This window comes from Mytilus trossulus, chromosome 2 (genome assembly GCF_036588685.1).
Source record: "Mytilus trossulus isolate FHL-02 chromosome 2, PNRI_Mtr1.1.1.hap1, whole genome shotgun sequence".
Classification (NCBI taxonomy): domain Eukaryota; kingdom Metazoa; phylum Mollusca; class Bivalvia; order Mytilida; family Mytilidae; genus Mytilus; species Mytilus trossulus.
In genome coordinates this window covers 28,013,762-28,034,046 of record NC_086374.1, presented here as the reverse complement: position 1 = coordinate 28,034,046, position 20,285 = coordinate 28,013,762, and the positions used below count along the sequence as shown (strand labels likewise).

Here is a 20,285-nt window from a genome sequence, read left to right as displayed (position 1 = left end):
TGTTTACTTTGCATACAAATACATAAATGAAAATTTAGTAACAAAATAACGAATTATTCAATTGATATAGACCCAAGTGAACGAAACGTGATGGGTAATTGATTATTTCAACGTCCTATGCTCTCATTTCAGATCTTTATCTACAATTAAATTTGTTATCACGTAACAAAGCCCTATGAAACTCTCGTATCTATTATCAATATAATCACATGACGATTTAGGTGTAAGTTGACTTAATTCAAAATGTTACAATTTACCTTAGGATGTTTAGGTGTTTGTATTATTTTGATTCTAAGTAGTTCGAACGTTTTAGCTAAGAGCTGCACAAAAAAGTCAGCATGTTCTTGTCTTACAGAATCTGGACATTTAATTGATTTGAACCAATTGGCGAAAAAGGATGGAACCCCTGCGTAAGTTTTTTTTTAAAATTTATAGCAACATGGTTCAGAGTCTAACAATTATTTTGCTGTCTCAGTAAGATTTGATTTCTAGTAAGGCAAGGCACTGCTTTAAAAAACCACAAATCCTTTCTTCTACATTCAAAGTAATTTCTTCTTTTTCGTCAATCAATCCGGCACTTAATTCTTACACACATGACTCAGATTCTCTTCAACAATTTGTTGATTTTTCATTTTTAATCAGTTAGCTTTCCATGTTATCCCTTTTTACAACTCTCTTCTCCTGAATAGAATGTATGTTAGAGTTTCTACAATTCTTTTTCATGAAAAATAACATGATAAAATCTAAATGTCTTGCAAGTTGTTTTTTTTTGTAAACGTTTCAAGTTGTATCATGCATTTTTAGTTGTCTGTTTCAAAATGTACTGTGTTTTAGTCTTATTAGAGACATGTACATATGCACGTATATATGTATCTGGTCTTATAGGTCCTTGGCAAGAGCTTGCTTTAAAAATGACAAACTTTATAGCAAATAGCATACAGCAAACGAATGGTCCACTTATCCATCGCTTTGCGTCCGTTGTCCGTCGTCGTGTACTTTTACAAAAGTATTCTCCCCTGATAGAACAAGACCAAAATTTAACCAACCTTGAGCCCATTCATCATTAGGGTATCTAGTCAAAAGTTAAAAAAAAAATGTGTCTGATGACCTCGCCTGCCAAGCAAAATGACCAACCTTGCCAAAAATAGAATATATGGGGCAAAATGCGACTTTTGTTTATTATCCTGAAAATCGTTACAAATAGAGAATTTCTAATTCTTACAGGGCAATAAACGATTAGATTAAAAGATTTACCTAATGCATTTCTTTTTGCATCAAAACTATCAGACGATATCTCATTGGTGTTATTGACCTTTTAAAAGCGACGAATTCTACAATTTTTCTCTCTTCATTTTTGCATATTGTCTTGAAAGTAATAATAGATAGAGAGAAACGTTAAGAAGCATTAATGCTCTGCAAGTTGAGATCTACATGAAACATTTTTGCATATTGTCTTGAAAGTATTAATAGATAGAGAGAAACGTTAAGAAGCATTAATGCTCTGCAAGTTGAGATCTACATGAAAAAATGGCCAATATCAAAATTGTCGTACGACTCCTGATTGGATTTATAGCCCTATAATGACAATTTTTATATATTTTTTCGTTTTTGTCTAATGTCTGAAAAATTGACCTAAGGTAGATTGAAACTTAAATCAGCGAAAACTAACAGCAACACAAAATCTACAGATACATTTAGAAGTTGAAATCTCCCAATGATCCCTTAATAGAGTGACTGACATTTAGTGGCAATTTTTACCACCTCTTTTCCCATTTTACCTAATTTCTAATAACTATAATATATTTATATCAAAACTTAAAATAGCAATAAAAAAAACAATCAGATAAGATCTGCAAATAAGTTTAATAGCCGAATGCTATACCCCTGATTTGAGTTACTGCTTTTTAATGTCGATGTATTACCCATTTGTAGTGGCTTTCCCCTTTGTCTTGAAAACTATTATATAGAAAGCCACTTAAAATAGAAAAATGTATTTACAAGACAAGATCTAAAAATAAATCAAAATGGCTGAAGTTCTCGTCTACTCCTTGTTCAAAGAGGCATTGCTCTTAAGAGGAGGCGCGCTTCTGGTGTATTAAATTTTAAACCTGGTGCCTTTTTTTTTTAGCTATTATTTATATGTTTCTTTGTCTAATATGTTCTCCTATTGATTTGTATTGTAGTCCTGTAATGTAATTGTTGTCATTTTAATGTTATATTTAACATTGTCATTAAAGCGGGAGGTTTGGCATGCCAAAAAAACAGGTTCAACCCACCATTTTGTCTTTTAAAATGTCATGTACCAAGCCAGGAATATTGCCGTTGTTATATTTTAGTTCGTATACTACTGTTGCCTTTATTCTTTAATAAATATATTTACCGATGTTTGTGTTTTTGTTTCTGTATCTTTCAATCTATAAAAGATAGATAGACACTTTTAATAGCAAAAATGATCAACGAGACAAGATCGACAAATGAATCAAATTTTGCTGAAATCTTTAGTAGACTCTTGATAGGAGTGATTGCCCATAAAAGACTCCGGCAAACACTAAATAAGGTGTAAAGACACTGTGAACAGAGAAAAATTATCAGCAATACAACATCAACAAAAACATATGTTTGTCATGAATTCTATTCTGGACCACAAAGTTGGAGAGTGTTTATTGTTGAAGTTGCACATAAAATTATATAGGTGAGTTGCACATGCTCTTGAGAGACTCATGTTTAATAACATAGATTTAACCAGAATTTTTTTTCGCACTCGAACAGATATGCAGATATAATTGACCCTAATGGAGCAGCAGATGCTTATGCTTGGAATCCGTGCAATGCTTTTACTCTCAACGACTGTAATAATGTGGCAGTGAGTATCCTTTATCATATTTTACTAGTTCTAAAAGAACAAAAATCAATACAAATGGATTTTTTCTTCAATATACGAATATTGAACCATATTATGCATGCTAAAATAATTAAATAAAGGCAAAAGTAGTATTGTTAACCGCTGTTCGAAACTCACAAATCGATTAAGAAAAAACGATATTGCTCAATGATATGGTTATTAAGTGGTGTTCGTCATTTAAATATCTCAAGTGACATGGCTGTGGCGATATCAAGAGGCAATTTGTTTCAGTTCGTGAGCATTTCTTACAGTTGTTTGTAGCTGGTTGTAAGTAATAGGTTTGAAAGATTAGTTGTACGACTACAATTTTTTGTGTTTTTTTTTTTTGTATTATTTTTATTGTGTATGGCAGAGTCATTTAATACAATTGTAAAATATGTCTCTTCCTATTGCCACAGGGTCACTTGCTATTTTGAAAGACGAAACTCGATTCTTTGGGTCTCGCTTTTAGGCTTTTCTGCCCTAGTTCATATTCATGTTGCGGACACTGAATCTATTTCTATGTCAGCTGGCTGATTACACAGATAAGCATGCATGCTCTTGGATGAGTTTGTAGATGATTTGGAAGTTTAGGTAAAGGAAACAAAAGTTAGAGTGTAGCGATAATACAAGCGAATTCCATTTAAGAGTAGACCGTGATACATCTTTCCAAACATTGGAGTATAGTATAGCAGATATCTTTAGCTTCAGTTTTCATGATTTTTATTATATCGCTTTTGATGAGCTGGTGTTCTTATCATCTTGCTATTCCCCTCTAATATTCGGTGCAAAACTGTTCTCATCATCTTTTACCTCGTAATGCCGTGTTGGCGAGGGTGGTTCAGGATGTTATACCCCTCTAATATTCGGTGCAAAACGGTTAATATCATCTTTTACCTCGTGAAGCCGTGTTGGCGAGGGTGGTTCAGGATGTTATACCCCTCTAATATTCGGTGCAAAACTGTTCTCATCATCTTTTACCTCGTAATGCCGTGTTGGCGAGGGTGGTTCAGGATGTTATACCCCTCTAATATTCGGTGCAAAACTGCTCTCATCATCTTTTACCTCGTGAAGCCGTGTTGGCGAGGGTGGTTCAGGATGTTTTACCCCTCTAATATTCGGTGCAAACCTGTTCTCATCATCTTTTACCTCGTGAAGCCGTGTTGGCGAGGTTGGTTAAGGATGTTATTCCCCTCTAATATTCGGTGCAAAACGTTAGACGAATTTTTGTATATGTTATACATTTATATATCTTGTTTACTGGCTAATTTTGATAGGTAACAGGTATAGATGACCTTATATTTAATATTCATATCAAATATATTTAAAATATTTCTTTATTGTGTAGATAGCGCAATTCATATGTCATGTGTATTGGTTTACGCATGGCTGCATAACTTCCAGTGACAAATATTGAATGAAAAAATAGTGTCTTATCATTTACAGAAAGAAACGAACATGCTAAAGAGGAAGAATTGACAAAAAAGAACATGTTAAAGCTTGCATGAACAGCCGTAAATTAAACCCCTTTACCTACAGTAAACTGGTTATCCCCTAACATGCTGTATATTATACGTACTTTTCAGGTATGTCACGAAATAATATCTGGGCCAATATTCCAATACATACCTATAGGCACACAGGACAGCGCAGAATTCTCATACAATGGAGATCAACTGCAAATAGCTTACAGTGATACGCAAAACGCCGAACAGTAAGTTATATAAATAAATAAATGAAGTTTCAAGGTGACTGGTCAGAGTTAAGACCTCAACTGGTGTATATATGTAGGACTCTAAAGTGCGATGGGGACGCTAAAGTACGATGGCCACGCTAAAGTGCGATGGTCTACGCTAAAGTCCGATGCATGCATCCATACGCTAAAGTGCGATGGTCCGCGAAAGTATAGACGTACGAAACGAAGATGGATTATGACGTCGTTTATACAAACCAAAAATGAACATGCCGGTAGATGAAATAAAAAATCAAAGCGGACAGATGCATACTAATGTTTACGTTAAAATATTGTTGATTTTATTGAAGAGCATAAACGTCGATTAAATAAGGGTACACGTTTTCAGTCAAGCGTAAATCATAAAATGTCCATTAAAACATCAGTGTGTACATTGTAGTAAAATATAACATGTATTAACACTCGCAACGATAAAGGAGAAAGCTGTAACAAAAAACCTTTCTCTCGCATTTAAAATAAAAAGCTTGTACATTTTTTTTTATTTATTTCGACAATGACCGAATTTTGTACTTGCAACTGACAACTTTATGGGGATGTGTTTACATTAATAGGCCGTGTAAGCGGCAAGCTACCACAATTATTCAATACGCCCCTCGTCCTGAACATGCATGTAATATTTGCCACTGGACGTTAAGCAACCAACAATCAATCCAATACGCCCGAATTGTTAAAAAATCAATTAACGGAAAAATAGTATTTTGTGACACCTAAATTATCTTTTCAGCAATTATTACTAGGTCAGTCTTCTCAATTAAGAAACAGTCACATAAGACTACCGGTAAAGTAAAAGCCTGTCGCATTATATGTTATATCATAGCAAATTAAATTTAGCAAAAAGACTTGTTTTTAACATTAGTGCCCTTAAACCTTTCTCTTTTGTTCCATCGCACCTTAGCGTGCTATACCATCGTACTTTAGCAAACAGACAACCATCGTACTTTAGCGTGAGACACCATCGTACTTTAGCGTAGACCATCGCACTTTAGCGTGACCATCGCACATTAGAGTACCATCGTACTTTAGAGTCCTACATATTAAAACAGAATTATACAGAAAACTAGAACAGTGCGATAAAATGCAATGGCTGTCATATATTACGCAACAGAGAAACTGCAAAGCTACCATAAACATATCATAGATTATATCTATAATCAAAGATAAGCTATATAAAAACTATCTCCATTTCTGGAAGGAAAATAAAAATAAAGTTTTACAATCAGATCAAGGTAAAATTACTACCTTTTTTTCCTTTAAAACTCTATTTTGGTTTGAAAAATATTTGGATCTAAAAGATTTTAGATTAAGACAATCAATCTGTAAAATTAAAATAAGCGCTCATCCATTAAGGACCGAGACTGATAGATATGCCAAACTTTATGTGAATAGTACACTCAGAAAATGATTATACTGTACTTTAAGTAAAGTTGAAAATGAGATACACTTTGTAACTGAATGTCCACTATATATTGATAACAGAAATGATTTTTTTACTGAAATATCTCTAAATTGAAATAATTTTCAATCGTTAGACAATTTTTCAAAGTTTTTATGGCTATTTACACAAGAAAATTTAAACGTGTATAAATGTTTAGGAAAGTATTTATCTAAAAATCTAGAGATAAGGAGAAGTTCAAAAATAATGAATACAAATTAGCCACAAATATACATATTTTGAGTGGTATATGATTTTAAATGGTATATTTTAAAGATCTAAATTGTATTGTCTGGTTCTGTCCTGGCCTTTTATTGTATTTTTAATAGTACTAAACAATGTTGTTTTCTTATATTATCATGTCTCTAATTTATGTCTAATCATATGTACTTGTATGTAATGTCATGTGCTTCCCTCGAAATATTTAATTGATAGTGGTACTCGTCACTAAAAACATAAATCACAAATAGCATAACGCTCTTTCACTACGTTTTTATAAAAACAAGAACACTGTCTGTGTTTCTATAATCTTTCATAGGAGTTGTTTTCCTTTGAAAATTTCTTTAAGAAAATGTTTTCCTTTAATTTAGACTTGGTTTTAACATATCAGTTTTAGCCAACTCATAATAAAAAAAAAACCTCGTTCTTTTTCATACTGTTTGCATTATAAGCATCTGATATTGAAAACAAATCTATAGTGTGTCCGGTACATATGAATAAAAGGAAGGTGTGGATTATATGTCGGTGATCGAGAGAGAAACCCAACGAAACAACCCAAAAGATGAAAGAACGAGATTTAACAAAAATATATGCATGTATCAATTTGTCGGATTCATTATTTCAGAAAGGCTGTAATTAACCTGGTATGTGACAAATCAGTACACGGAGACTTTACTTCCCTTGGACAGGACATACCACCAACAGGAACTTTTGTAAGTAATTTATCTTTTCACAGTGATTTTTCCATCAAAACAAGATATGCCAACCAGAGAATTTTGTATGTATATCATGGTGCCCTCAATTTCATACGACAACATATTTGCGGTTGTAAAACACCCGAGATTACATTTGCTAATCTATCAACCAACCGACCGTTAGGTCAAGTTTAACTGCGCAACATAAAAAGGCTACTTATAGTGTCTGACAGTTTGTGAGGCCTTTTGAGTCTTACAGTTTCTGAAGCCCTATTGTCTAATAGTTTACAAGGGCCTCAAGTGTCTAAGAGTTTATGTGTCCTCAAATGTCTAACAGTTTATGAAAATTGGTGTGCTTGACAGATAATTTGACCTTGTGTGCCTTACAGCTCAGAATGACTGGTGTTCCTTTCAGTTCGTTAGGCAAGTAACGAGCCTTACAGTTTATGAGGCTTGGTGTATCACAGTTAATATTTATTTTAAGTTATGATGTACGGCTGCCTTATAGTGTTAAAGCTCTTATGTACCTTTCAGTTTACAATGCCTCCTTGGCCTTAGTTTATGAAGTCTGGTAGGTCTTTCATTCATGAGACCTGGTGTGCTCTACAGATTTTAAAATCCTTAATGTCTTACAGTTTACGAGGCTTGGTATGCCTTACAGTTTATGAGGATTTGTGTTCCTCACAGTTTAAGAGGATTTGTGTACCTTACAGTTTATGAGGATTTGTGTGTCCTACAGTGTATGAGGCCTGGTGTGCCTTACAGTTTATGAGGCTTGGTATGCCTACAGTTTATGAGGATTTGTGTGCCTTTGTCGATTTCATGTTTTGGTGAGTTGGAAGATACCAATGGGCCAATAAAAACTCGGAATTCATTAGAAACTAACACCTTCGGAAAACGAAAGACGAGGGAAATACAAGCAATTTCACATAACACTGCATAAAAACGGATGCCATAAACCCCTTAAAAGATTGCACAGGAATTATCTGAGGTGCCCTGAAAGGATCAGCAGAGCCTGATCTACAGGTGACCATCGTTATGTTACTTGTTGTAAGTACAAATGGTAAGTATAAATTAGCCGAAGAGTCTCATTCGGTGATAGTACTAGTAAATCGAACGGCATTGTTGTTTAGACATATTGATTTGGAATATATCTGTAGTACATGTAATCTGGGACACAGGTAATCCACAGGTAATCCAGAACGGTGACGTCTAACAATTCGAATTATCGGACCACAGATGAATTATCACGTTGTGATTGGTTAAACGCCGTCACGTGGTGACCCCCCTATGAGACCTTATCGCACCGCTGGTAAATTATCACGCTGTGATTGGTTTAATGCCGTCATGTGGTGACCCCCTATGAGACCGTAGGGGGTTCGTGACGCAGTAATGGTGACGTCATCTATTAATGCTGTTGTGTTTCGTTGTTTATTTTACAACAAAACGCAGCAGAAAAAGTCTAGCGTGCGATAAATTCGTTGTACGGTTAACTAATGACCCCCTACGGATACATAGAGGGTGAATAAAATCCATAGGGGACTCGGCCTCCGGCCTCACCCCCTATGGATTTTACTAACCCTCTATTGATCCGTAGGGGGTCAGTAGCGAACCATATAACTTATATTAGCGTCCATAAGTTAACACTTTCGAACGGGTACTTTCACTATACTTTTTTGGAACCCTTGGTTCAATGATAGCTTCATTGTAACCAGCAACCCTCTTTTATGGAAACCATGATTTGGAAGGCTCTGGAATGCGTTTTAACTGGAAAAACATGCTAGTATACTCCATATATGCACATTGCTTAATTGTTGCTACGTAGAAATAAAAAAATACAATTGGAAAGATGAATTCCCCAATTTAGTCGTACAGTTTTGTTCTCTACCGACCAGTGTTGTTAATTTCTAGCTGTAAGTCACGATATGAGGCATGCTAAACTGTATATCTGGTATCCTTAAGGTATTTTAAGTCCAATTGGTTTAAATCGTTATAAGCTTCACGATATATCTACACTTATTTTCTATTAGTTTTAGTATAAATTTCAGAAAAAAGATTGTGGAGACTTAACATTTATTGAGTATTGTATTTTCAGATATTTGCGACAACTTCTGTAATTCTACAACCCTAACGGGACCATGATATAGAGTCTATGGCAGAATAATGCAAAATTTCCATTTTCAGTTGTTCCAGTTGAAGTCCAAATACGTCTGTGATTCATCCGGTTTATCTGTAGGCTCTATACTATGTATAGGGTAAGTTCTTAGTAATTCTTTATTTGTGGGTACGGATAGGAAAACATGGGTTTTAGAATATATATTCTACGTTATTGTCAGGTGAAGAAAATTAGAGGGTGATAATAGATATTTTTGCAACGCACCTTTTTATTTTGACTTTATCAACGTCGTCTTCGGTCCAATGTCTGAGATAATTGGAAAAAAACGAATAAAATTGAGAATGGAAATGGGGAATGTGTCAAAGAGACAACAACCCGACCATGAAAAAAAACACAACAGCAGAAGGTCACCAACAGGTCTTCAATGTAGCGAGAAATTCCCGCACCCGGAGGCATCCTTCAGTTGGCCCCTAAACAAATATATAATAGTTCAGTGATAATGAACGCCATACTAATTTCCAAATTGTACACAAGAAACTAAAATTAAAATGATACAAGACTAACAAAAGCCAGAGGCTCCTGACTTTAAACAGGCCCAAAATGCGGCGGGGTTAAACATGTTTATGAGATCTCAACCCTCCCCTTTACCTCTAGCCAATGAGGAAAAGTAAACGTATAACAATACGTACATTAACATTCAGTCCAAGAGAGAAGTCCGAGTCTGTTGTCAGAAGATGTAACCAAAGAAAATAAACAAAATGACAATAATACATAAATAACAACAGACTACTAGCAGTTAACTGACATGCCAGCTCCAGACTTCAATTAAACTGACTGAAAGATTATGATTTCATCATATGAACATCAGACACAATCCTTCCCGTTAAAGGTTTAGTATCATACCATCATAACATATATGAGAAGAACACAACCCGTGCCATGCCAACAATTGGTTTTTGAATAAATGTGTTTAGTTCCAATTCAGAGACTCTATAAGTGAATCAATATTAACGCCAAAATATGCAATCTTTAATGGCCTGACAACAGTATCGTAACTATATCCCTTCTTAATAAGTCTATTCAAAGGTTTAGTAAGTTTATGAGGTGAATACTGACACCTTTGTGATTTATACATAATAAAGAAGATATGGTGTGATTGCCAATGATACAACTATCCACAAAAGACCAAAATGACACAAACATTAACAACTATAGGTCACCGTACGGCCTCCAACAATGAGCAAAGCCCATACCGCATAGTCAGCTATAAAAGGCCCCGATAAGACAATGTAAAACAATTCAAACGAGAAAATTAACGGCCTCATTTATGTAAAAAATGAACGAAAAACAAATATGTAACACATAAACAAACGACAACCACTGAATTACAGGCTCCTGACTTGTGACAGGCACATGCATAAATAATGTGGCGGGGTTAAACATGTTAGCGGGATCCCAACCCTCCCCCTAATCTGGGACAGTGGTATAACAGTACAACATAAGAACGAATATTTCCATAAAAAAATGGATGTGAAATACCTTCATACGTATAAGAAGTCTGCATGTTGAGCTATATTTACGAATGATGTCCTTATACCGATGATTAAATTTAGTAAATGTTTTGACTAGTTTGTGATATCGAAAATCCTGGTGTAATAATTTTTCAGTAATACATAAATTTCTCTCGTTAAAATCTAAAACATTGTTACATACACGAGCGAATCGTACAAGTTGAGAAATATAAACACCGTAAGATGGTGACAAGGGAACGTCACCTTCTAAAAATGGATATTTAACGATAGGAAATGAAAAATCATTTCTTTTATCATAAATTTTAGTATTCAGCTTTCCGTTAGTGATATAGATATCAAGATCGAGGAAAGGAATGTCTAGTTCTTATATTATAATTCTTCGGTCCCGGGGTGGAGAGATGTTAAATCAATTTAAGGCACAATAATATAAACTTTGATGTCGTGTCACATTACGGACATGCATGTCCAAAGTATATAGCTAGAGATAGAAGGTAACAGACAGACCTGCATATTCATACTATATATAAAGTAATTATGATTTTTTTTTAATTTAAAGTTCTACATAAATACTGTACTGCTATTGTGCCAATGTCATATGTTGACACTGTAACACACGTGTGATCTATTTTTATGTGTTTGTTTGTTTGTTTGTAGGTTTGTATCTTTATTGTTTCTGTACATTCTTATCGGAATACTCGTTCAAATATTTATACGTAAAGAATCTGGTAAACGAGTTATACCAAATCATGACTTTTGGGTTGCTGTACCAGTATATATAAAGGTAAATATAATATGTTGTGTATATTTTTGTGTCTTTGTAAACAGACATTGGTTATTCTACGCATTCGATAGAGCATTTTTCAGGTTTTTTTTTGTAAAGCTACCAGTATAGAATATGGGCGAAAATAAAGTATGAGAATTACTTCATGTACGCCTAAATGACGGTTGATTTGAAAGAGAAAAGTCAAATTCAGTTGTAAAACAACTTGAATATCTTCAATACAAGTCGTCAATACACTTTCCGTTGAAATTGCTGTCCTAAAAAGAATTGACCATATAAAAAAAAAATTATTGAGCTGGATCAAACTGGTTGCAATCCAATGTAGTGTATAAAAGCAGTATTGCTCCTACTATTGCTATAAGGCTTGATGTTAGGTATCTCTCTAGAGGAACTTTTTAGGCTCATTGGGGCCCGTTATGGTTCACGGAAAATCAACTTCCGAGACGGTTTACTTGCTAAATAAACAATTTAAAGCTTCTGTATATAAAAAAAAGTCAAATCAAACTGTTTCGCTAATTTAAACTTAACAAACTCATGGCAAAGTTTAAATATTTTCACTGTATGTTGGTAAGAGGTCATTTTGACAATTAAATACCCTATTGTATTTATAGTTCATGAATTTACAGAATTTATATATTTTTGCAGGATGGTACTCGTTTCGTTATTGGTAGAGGAAAAGTACGATCATATGATGCAATTTGATTGTATATCATAGTTTAATTTTAAACATTCATCATATATATATATAGAATACTCAATTTTGGTTTTTGTATAACAGTTGACATGTTGGTTAATATGATATTCATATACATATACATTTGTGTTACTGTAATTGAAAAAAATATGAAGGTCCTCTGCTTTATTCAGAGTTGTCCTTCGTTGACTGAAAAAAAAAAGAGAAGTTTTTATATAAGCATTCGCATGTATCTACGAATTATTTCAGTGGTTGATGTTCAGTATACACATGAATAGTTTAATGATCTTTAATGCCCACTTATAGTACGTTTGTATAGTAATTTATTTGTTTATGGAGATAACTTTTAGGCGTTGTGAAAATAAAGGCGATATTTCTATTATGCATGTTATTTCCGTTATGACTGTCACTGAGAAAAGAAAGTATACAAAAGGATGAATTTATGGAGAAATGATTCATGTAAAATGTGCCTCCGTGTAGAATCATCGATTTAAAGAATGTATAATTGTGGGTTTTAAAGACTTTGTGTTTAACTGAATTAATTCATTTTAGCATAGATTAAGATCGAGTATGTATATACATGTATCTTATAAAATTGATAGAAAAATTAACATTAAGGTAGATCTTCATGGGCCAATTCATTTCAAACGAATGAAATAAACAAACGACATGTATAGACACAACATACAAACTTAAATCATTCAGAGAGTGACGGTCTACACAATAAAACCATATAATTGATGTATTATAGAGTTCATAAAATACTACCATGATCCTACACAGTCTTTATATACTTATTATTTAAATTAAACAGAACTTCATAAATATGGTCATTCAAAACAGTAAAAACTAAATACAAGCCTCAGTTACAAAAAGGCGTCGAAACTGAATCTAGCTTGTATGTTTCACTGACTACCCTTTTCAAAGACAACTGTAAAAAGATTCTATAGGAGTGCTAAGTCTAATCAGTTTGTTCATTTTTGTTGTATAATCATAAAAACAAGGAGATGTGGGTAGGATTGCAAATGTGAAAACTATCAAATAGAGACAAAAGGACAAGGACATATAAATAATAATAGGTCGACCAATACGAGCTTCAACAATGAGAAAAAAAAACAATGCTGTAAAGTATGTTATAAAAGTCCCCGACAAAACAAGAAGCAAAAAACAAAAGTCTTATTTATGGTATCTGCATCTATTTTGGTATAAAAGCTTTTTTGGAAGCCCTCGAATTACTTATTAAATTCAAGATCGCAAAGGAGTAGGTCCGGTAAGGGCCGATTTTGGCCTCAAATTTCAAGATTGTAAACACTTTTAAAACACTTAGTGTCTATTCCAATTCGATTAGTTTATGTGAAAAGATTTAAATGGATTTAGTCATTAAAAAACGCTCCGATTCAATTAAGAAATAATTCCTTCATGTCATGCTCTATGCTCATTTTAACATGGGTAGGCATTTTATTTGTCGATATTTTACACTGAGCGTTAGCGAGGTGTAAAATGTTGTCAAATATAATGCCTACCCATGTTAAAATGAGCATAAAGCATGACATGAAGGAATTATTTCGATTCTAATAGGGAAAATACGGTATTTTTATAGGTCGAAGCGTACGAAAAAAATGTTTAGCTGTTCGCGTTTCCTCACCAATGAGTCTGTTCATATTTGATAAGTTTAAAAACTACGAGCAGGGTAAATATATGTTGTATGCGAAAAATATATGAATAACAGTTTATGTTAGCTGCTTAAATGTATATATTTTAAAGGATAACGATGGAAACAACGTTAATAAAATTCGTGCGCATGTGTCAAACATATTTTGTGCTCATTTGAACACGGCTTTATTTACAAAGCGTGATAAGGACGTCATTTTAGAAGCTAAAATATGAAAAATCTATCAAATATGCCAAAAAAAACGTCACTTTTTCAGATGGTTTTTGTCAAAAATGAAAGTGGCCGCATCCGTGTTCATCCTCAACCTTTATATTTATCATGTATCATCATCAATATTATAAATGAGCACGAATACGGCCACTTTCATTTAAGACGGCGACCGTCTAAAATTTAACTAAAATGCTAAAATTGAGAAGATTTCATTAATTTAGCATGACTTTATGATGATAATACACGATATATGTGCATTGTATTGTCAAAAACAGACCATATTTATGTAGAAGAAGCATTCTACTTTCCAATCAATAGCTTAAAGATTACATTTTTTCACAACTTTGTAAAACTGCTATATTTTGGGACCAAAAAGGGGGCTTACTGAACCTACTCCTTTTCTTAATTCCGTAATTACAAATATAAAAAAAGAAGATGTGGTATGATTGCCAATGAGACAACTATCCACTATCTACAAAAGACCAAAATGACACAAACATTAACAATTATAGGTCACCGTAAATTTACTCTCCACTGCTAACTATTTTGATAAGAACATGCGTGATATAATGTTCAATAATACGTAACATTTTTTTTTAAACATGGATTTTGAAAGAAAAAAAAAATCTCCGTGTTAAAAAAATAATCTTAATATATTGATATCTATCTATAGTTGACACTTGTTATTAATGTAAAGGTATATATTTGGTGTTCATATTATTTTTTCAATCGACTGCATCTCCAAAGTGATTGATATTAGCGGATCTGTCAAAATAAAAAAGTTAATTGTTATAAAATACGTAATCATCTTACGAAGTTTTCAACAATCCTTTATATGTATCTTCCCGATGGCGTAAAATTTACAAGAATTACTTTTTTTACAAACTTCCTTTTAACTCTTTCTGTTTTAATTTCTGTTTAGTGTACTTTTAAGAAGAACCAAATATCACAAACAAATCTAAAATTAATTATTTCAAATGCATTTTGTTTTACTACAACCAGGCATCGTCTCGTAATATAGATACTTGTCCTTGTCAAACAGTGCACTTGAAAAAGAAAAACGACAGCTCTATAAATTTGACCAGAGAATAACAAAACTAAACAAAAAACCATTAAATCAATCAGTTAAATATGTTGTGTCAATCCTTGTTGTGTCTTTCCATAATGTCCATAATATATGTCTTATGTCTGTTATTATGTTGGGTAACATTCAATTAATTATATTGGTCAACCATCTTCATAAATCTTAAATATAGGTCAAACGTGCAATTTCCTGCTGGTCATTTACAAGGACGGAATCTCACTATAAACTTCCTCTCACAAACTAATTCAAACAACAGCGGGAGCTTTTTTTTAATGATTTTATGAATGAGTCAGGCCAATTTCTATATTAGGATCTTTACACACACGGGGCAATAAACTCGTCCGACGTGCATCACTTTAACCTGATCGCCCCCTGAAGGCAGTAATGGATCACTCTTACAAATGCCAATATCTTACATACACATACGATACCGTAGGAAGTTGTTGTTTAGTGTGTAGAAAACGATGAAATTATTATATGTGTGAAATTAAATACTTCTTCTTACAAAACAACTTTGGATAAAGTGATCACTTGGTTTTATAAATATGAGATTAACTAGTTATTTATTTCGCTTTAGAATGGATAAGGTATTTTTCTCAAAGTGTAGTTGCGGAAAAAATAGTTTTTTCGATGTTTCTGTGATAGTTTTGTTTGTGTGTATTTTTGGATATGCAATTCCCATAACTAGTGCCTTTAATTTGGATATAAAGAACGCTATTATTCAAAGAGGTGAAACTGGGAGTATGTTCGGATTCTCAGTAGCTCAACATCTCGACCAAAACACAGGATGGTAAGTTTTCACAAATTCTATAAGTTCACGAAGAAAACAGTTGCCACAGTTACGATAATCAATTACTAACTGAAGAGATGATATTTAAGAGATGGTATTTCTAATGAAATATACATTGAAAATATTGTAATTACATATAAAATTTGAAAGGTAAACTAATATGGATCGTAAGAGGTTGCTGCAATCTTGTTCTTATCTAGTTTTATGTACTATACATGTAGTATGAACATTTTTATTCAATCAGTACACAACTATACTCTGACGGGAAGACCGTAGAGGTTAAACGCTACACATGTTTTGTGTTTATTATTTTACAATTATCTTTTTATCTCATCAAACATGTGTTATCTATGTGATGTAAACTTGGCTTAGAAACTCCAATGGTGAATCCCTAAGCGCGATCAGCAGGTGATCGGATTAATAGTTCATTAATTGTCTCTGGATAATATATATTCGCGGGTGACATCTTCATGCTTTTGGTGTACTTAGGAACCCATTCTTCAAGTTCTTTAACTATTCACTTTATTGAAAATTCAACTTCGTATGACACAGCATCTCTATTCACTTCGTTGTTATGTATCATCTAATCGTGTTTTGTAAATCTTACATATACAAACAAATGTACACGATTTTATATCAATGAAATAAAATCGTCAAAATTGTGTTAGCTAGATATTTACATTATTTAGGCACGCTTATTTAAACAAAATAAACATCAAACTCTTTATAAAGGTCGATGTATGTCTGTTTTGATTTTGTTATGTTTAACAGTTTCTTTTCTACGACGTGATACACGATAGCCTCCAGATATTGTCCATGCATAGATAAGTAATGATTGTAACCTATCATTTATTGATGGATGAATAATTAAAGTAATACTTCAATCTAAGCTTTTAACCGAATGACCGTCTGGATACATACATCAACATGATGTAAAATATGGATCATAGGCCTTTGCATTCCATAAAATACTCTACATTGTGCTGATATATATGCCAGTTGAAAAATAAGATAAAGTCTACACTACCATCATTGACCATAGGCATAAATGTCAGTGTTGTTATTTTATGACTCTCTTAAAAATAACACGCTTATGGGTAAAAGAGGGTGTATTTCTTCTATTTACATGCATGATAGTGTGGTGGCCATTATTTTGCATTGTATATGTTTGAAACTGATAAGTAAAGTTGATCACGTTTGTGAAATGAACTTGACAGGCTCGAGGAAGTTTAAGTGATTATGTGATCCCTCCCATGATTGTTTATGATCTAATCCTAATTAATTTATGACGACGGTGACTGCAGGCGCTCGACAGGACATTGTGACCTCCAAGGGATAATTTGTCCGGAAACAGAAATCTATTAGTAAACGCCCAAGCTTTATCTTGGGGATTTGACAGACACCAAGGGAATAAACATGCACTAAATGTATCATATTTTAAACATTTCTTCCATTCTGACATCGCTTCAGATACACATTACGCATAATCTTACACCATGTACACATGGTTACCACATTTAAAATGAAGTCAACAACATCAGAACGAAACTAAAAAAATCCTTTGAACCATTATTTCATATACATATATGTCGTGTTTAAAGTACACAAGGTTATGACACTATGCGTTAAAGATGTTTTACATGGCTTGTACCGTCAGAAAGCAGGTAATTTGAAACCATGTTAATATCTTTTCCTGGAAAAAGTTGAAATTTAAAATAAAGTTCAGCCTGAGAACACAGTAATAAGATAAACATTACGTGTATTGATGAACTGGTAAACGTAATTACGTCAAATTTGATGGATGGATCTCCGGGTCGTGTTTACATGTCATACTGGAATATGGTAGATGCCAATCTTAATTACCAGATATTATAATTCGATAATATCAGTAATCACAGTACAATACTTTAACAACCCTTGTTGTATGGTTTTGTGGTTTTTGGTCACCAAAAGATGATATATGGTCGAGAAGTGCTGTAAGTTGCCAATAAGGTCTCAACCACACTGTGAGACGACAGCAATAAGAAGAAGTGATATTATGGGTGCCATCTTCGCTAACCAACATGACCAAGGACATGGACTGTCAAGGATTACAATCCACTCCCCTCTCAACAATGAGACAAATCTCTATCCAAACCACAATACACTATAATGTATAGTCTTGATTCAAACGTAAATAAAATGAAAGTACATTGGTCTACATTGGTCTCGCATTGTATCATGTATAGTGTACCGTGAGTCACCATAGTTGTCAAATTTTAAAGTTTTATTGAAAAATTCATTAAAAGCCTCCATCCATGAAATGTTACTTCAAACTTTGTGTTAGGTTTTTGCAACATCTTGGATTAAGTTTTCTTGACCATTAATCAAAGTCGAAAAGGAAGTGGTATCATTACATAATTCTGCTTCTGTATTAATTATAGTTATAACCGAGATTATGTTTTGTTTGATAAGTGACCCTTGTAATTATGTGACATTTATAGATGTGGAACACCTGGACAAATGTTACCTATATACATATGAAGGTAGTATACATATCAAAGGGAAAATATGATCTACATGGATGACCTTAGGTGACTTCTATAATGTAGCTACTGTAATAATACAGGGTTACATTTATCGGCATGTTATTAAAATATTTTAACCATGTTAACTAGAAAAGAAAAAAAACCACTGTGAACATAATGTGTCGATTTGCAAACTAAAAGTAGCAAAATAAATATGTAGTAAGGATAACAGAAACCGTAAACCTTCGGCACCAGTTAATTAAAACAAACACAAAGAATTTACTCTTGTAACTTTACACAAGCCCCATACCGTATATACACCAGAGTCATGATAACATACGTCAAATAAAGGAAACACATTAAACCCAATATCTTCTTAAGACAATCTGAAAATGTGTATAAGGGTAACAACACGCAGAGCTGGATTTTCAATGTGCAATATTGCACAGTAGCATTCCGTGGGAAAATGCACCTCTATATAAAAATTAGAAGATGTGGTATGATTTCCAATGGAATAAATCTCCGAAAGAGATCAAATCATTGAAATCACAAATAAGATGGCAACTTGAGGTCAACTTGATGGACGGCATTCAACAATGACAAACATATGAACCAACAAAACGTAGTAAGCTGTTAAAGGCTCCAAATTGATAACTGTACAACAATTTAAACGAGAAAACCAACGACATGATTTATGTAAAGAACAATAAACGAAAAGTCAATTTGATGTACAGAAACAAAAGACAACAACTGACAAGCTTACATGCTTCCGACTTGTGACAATCACACACAGAGTGTGGCGGGGTTAAACATTTAAACATGGGAAGTGGTCTAACAACAGAAAATTATGTCATCATGGTCATTATCATCTTCGCTAGCAAAGGGTTACGATCCACTCTCGCTTTCTGGAGAGAGCGAAAGTGGATCGTAACCCTTGGCTAGCGAAGATGGGTCATTATAGCAAACTATAAAAATAAGTTGAAAAGGGCTTCACTCATCAGATTTCGGTTACAATTAAAGAGAAGGAGAGAAAAAACACCCAACAAAACTACTGTAGACACGAAGTAAGCCAGTTCAAAGTCAATAATAACGCATAAAAAAGAAAAGTATCTTATCTTTAACATTTAAAATCAGTACACATCCAACATCCAATGGATTAAATGTAAAGGCGTCACTACCGTCGGAGAAAACTTGACCCTATGCAATTCCAGAATAAAAGTATTGACAGAATGTAGAATAAACATACAGCAAGAGATAAATACAGAATAATCACCATTGACAAAGGGATTTGGGAAATGACTCTGTGTTACCCCTTTTAGAACGGCGTGTTGGTTCTCTTTCGTTGCCTCGTTTCCCTTTACTTATCTTTTTAAACTACATGTGTAAGTTATGAATTTTAATAAACAAAAACTACACTGCTAAAATATCGAAGTTCTGTACAATAACCGGTCAGCTTGACTGCCACCCGTTTGTTGGAGTCGTGCTTTTTTCTGCCCGAAAATCTGTCCCTGTTTAAAAAGATAAAATGTTAACGTGAATATAACTCTTGGTCAAATTACAACTTGCGTGAGGTTCAGTACAATTTACAAGGGCAGAATTCTGAATACCACACAGAAAACACAACTAGTGCATACTGATTAGTAACGGGCACCTGGTCAAACTTTTTATTCACATGTAAATGACATTTATTGTTTCAGGATGTTAGTCGGAGCTCCAGAGGCTCAAACAAATCTACAACCTGGAATTGTAAGAGGAGGAGCTGTATATAGATGTAGCGTAGACACTCAAATATGTCGAGTCATTCCATTTGATAGGCAAGGTAAGCTTTGTCGCATCCCTATTGCCGCAACCGTGTTCTTTTCTGTCTTACTATAGAGACTTCCGGTAATGCAAACTGCCTTGAAAAATCTGTGAAATCA

At 33.6% G+C, this 20,285-nt stretch overlaps 2 protein-coding genes across 3 annotated transcripts in view; both read left to right on the top strand.

Annotated features, from left to right (window-relative positions):
* Positions 1-7: 7 nt before the first annotated feature.
* Positions 8-12,485, top strand: LOC134706910 (uncharacterized). Its single transcript, XM_063566270.1, has 7 exons — positions 8-410; positions 2,770-2,863; positions 4,468-4,595; positions 6,911-6,998; positions 9,165-9,235; positions 11,283-11,409; positions 12,055-12,485. Exons 1-7 carry the CDS (start codon positions 244-246, stop codon positions 12,109-12,111), a joined length of 732 nt encoding a protein of 243 aa, XP_063422340.1. The 5' UTR covers positions 8-243; the 3' UTR covers positions 12,112-12,485.
* Positions 12,486-15,343: 2,858 nt separating this feature from the next.
* LOC134706909 (integrin alpha-8-like) overlaps positions 15,344-20,285 on the top strand; it is a 70,759-nt gene continuing 65,817 nt past the window's right edge. The window contains exons 1-2 of one of the 2 annotated variants that reach the window (XM_063566267.1): positions 15,344-15,859; positions 20,064-20,185. In XM_063566267.1, the coding sequence (XP_063422337.1) occupies positions 15,615-15,859; positions 20,064-20,185 (367 nt within the window). In that variant the 5' untranslated portion in view covers positions 15,344-15,614. The remainder of the gene's footprint in view (positions 15,860-20,063; positions 20,186-20,285) is intronic. The other variant, XM_063566268.1, reaches the window with a different exon arrangement.

What these genes read in the sequence shown, in the direction of transcription:
- LOC134706910 (XM_063566270.1), top strand. Translation starts at nt 244, where the DNA reads ATGTTACAATTTACCTTAGGATGTTTAGGTGTTTGTATTATTTTGATT. An exon ending in TACCACCAACAGGAACTTTT is followed by an intron (nt 6,999 to 9,164) that starts GTAAGTAATTTA and finishes TTCCATTTTCAG; the next exon opens with TTGTTCCAGTTGAAGTCCAA. An exon ending in GGCTCTATACTATGTATAGG is followed by an intron (nt 9,236 to 11,282) that starts GTAAGTTCTTAG and finishes GTTTGTTTGTAG; the next exon opens with GTTTGTATCTTTATTGTTTC.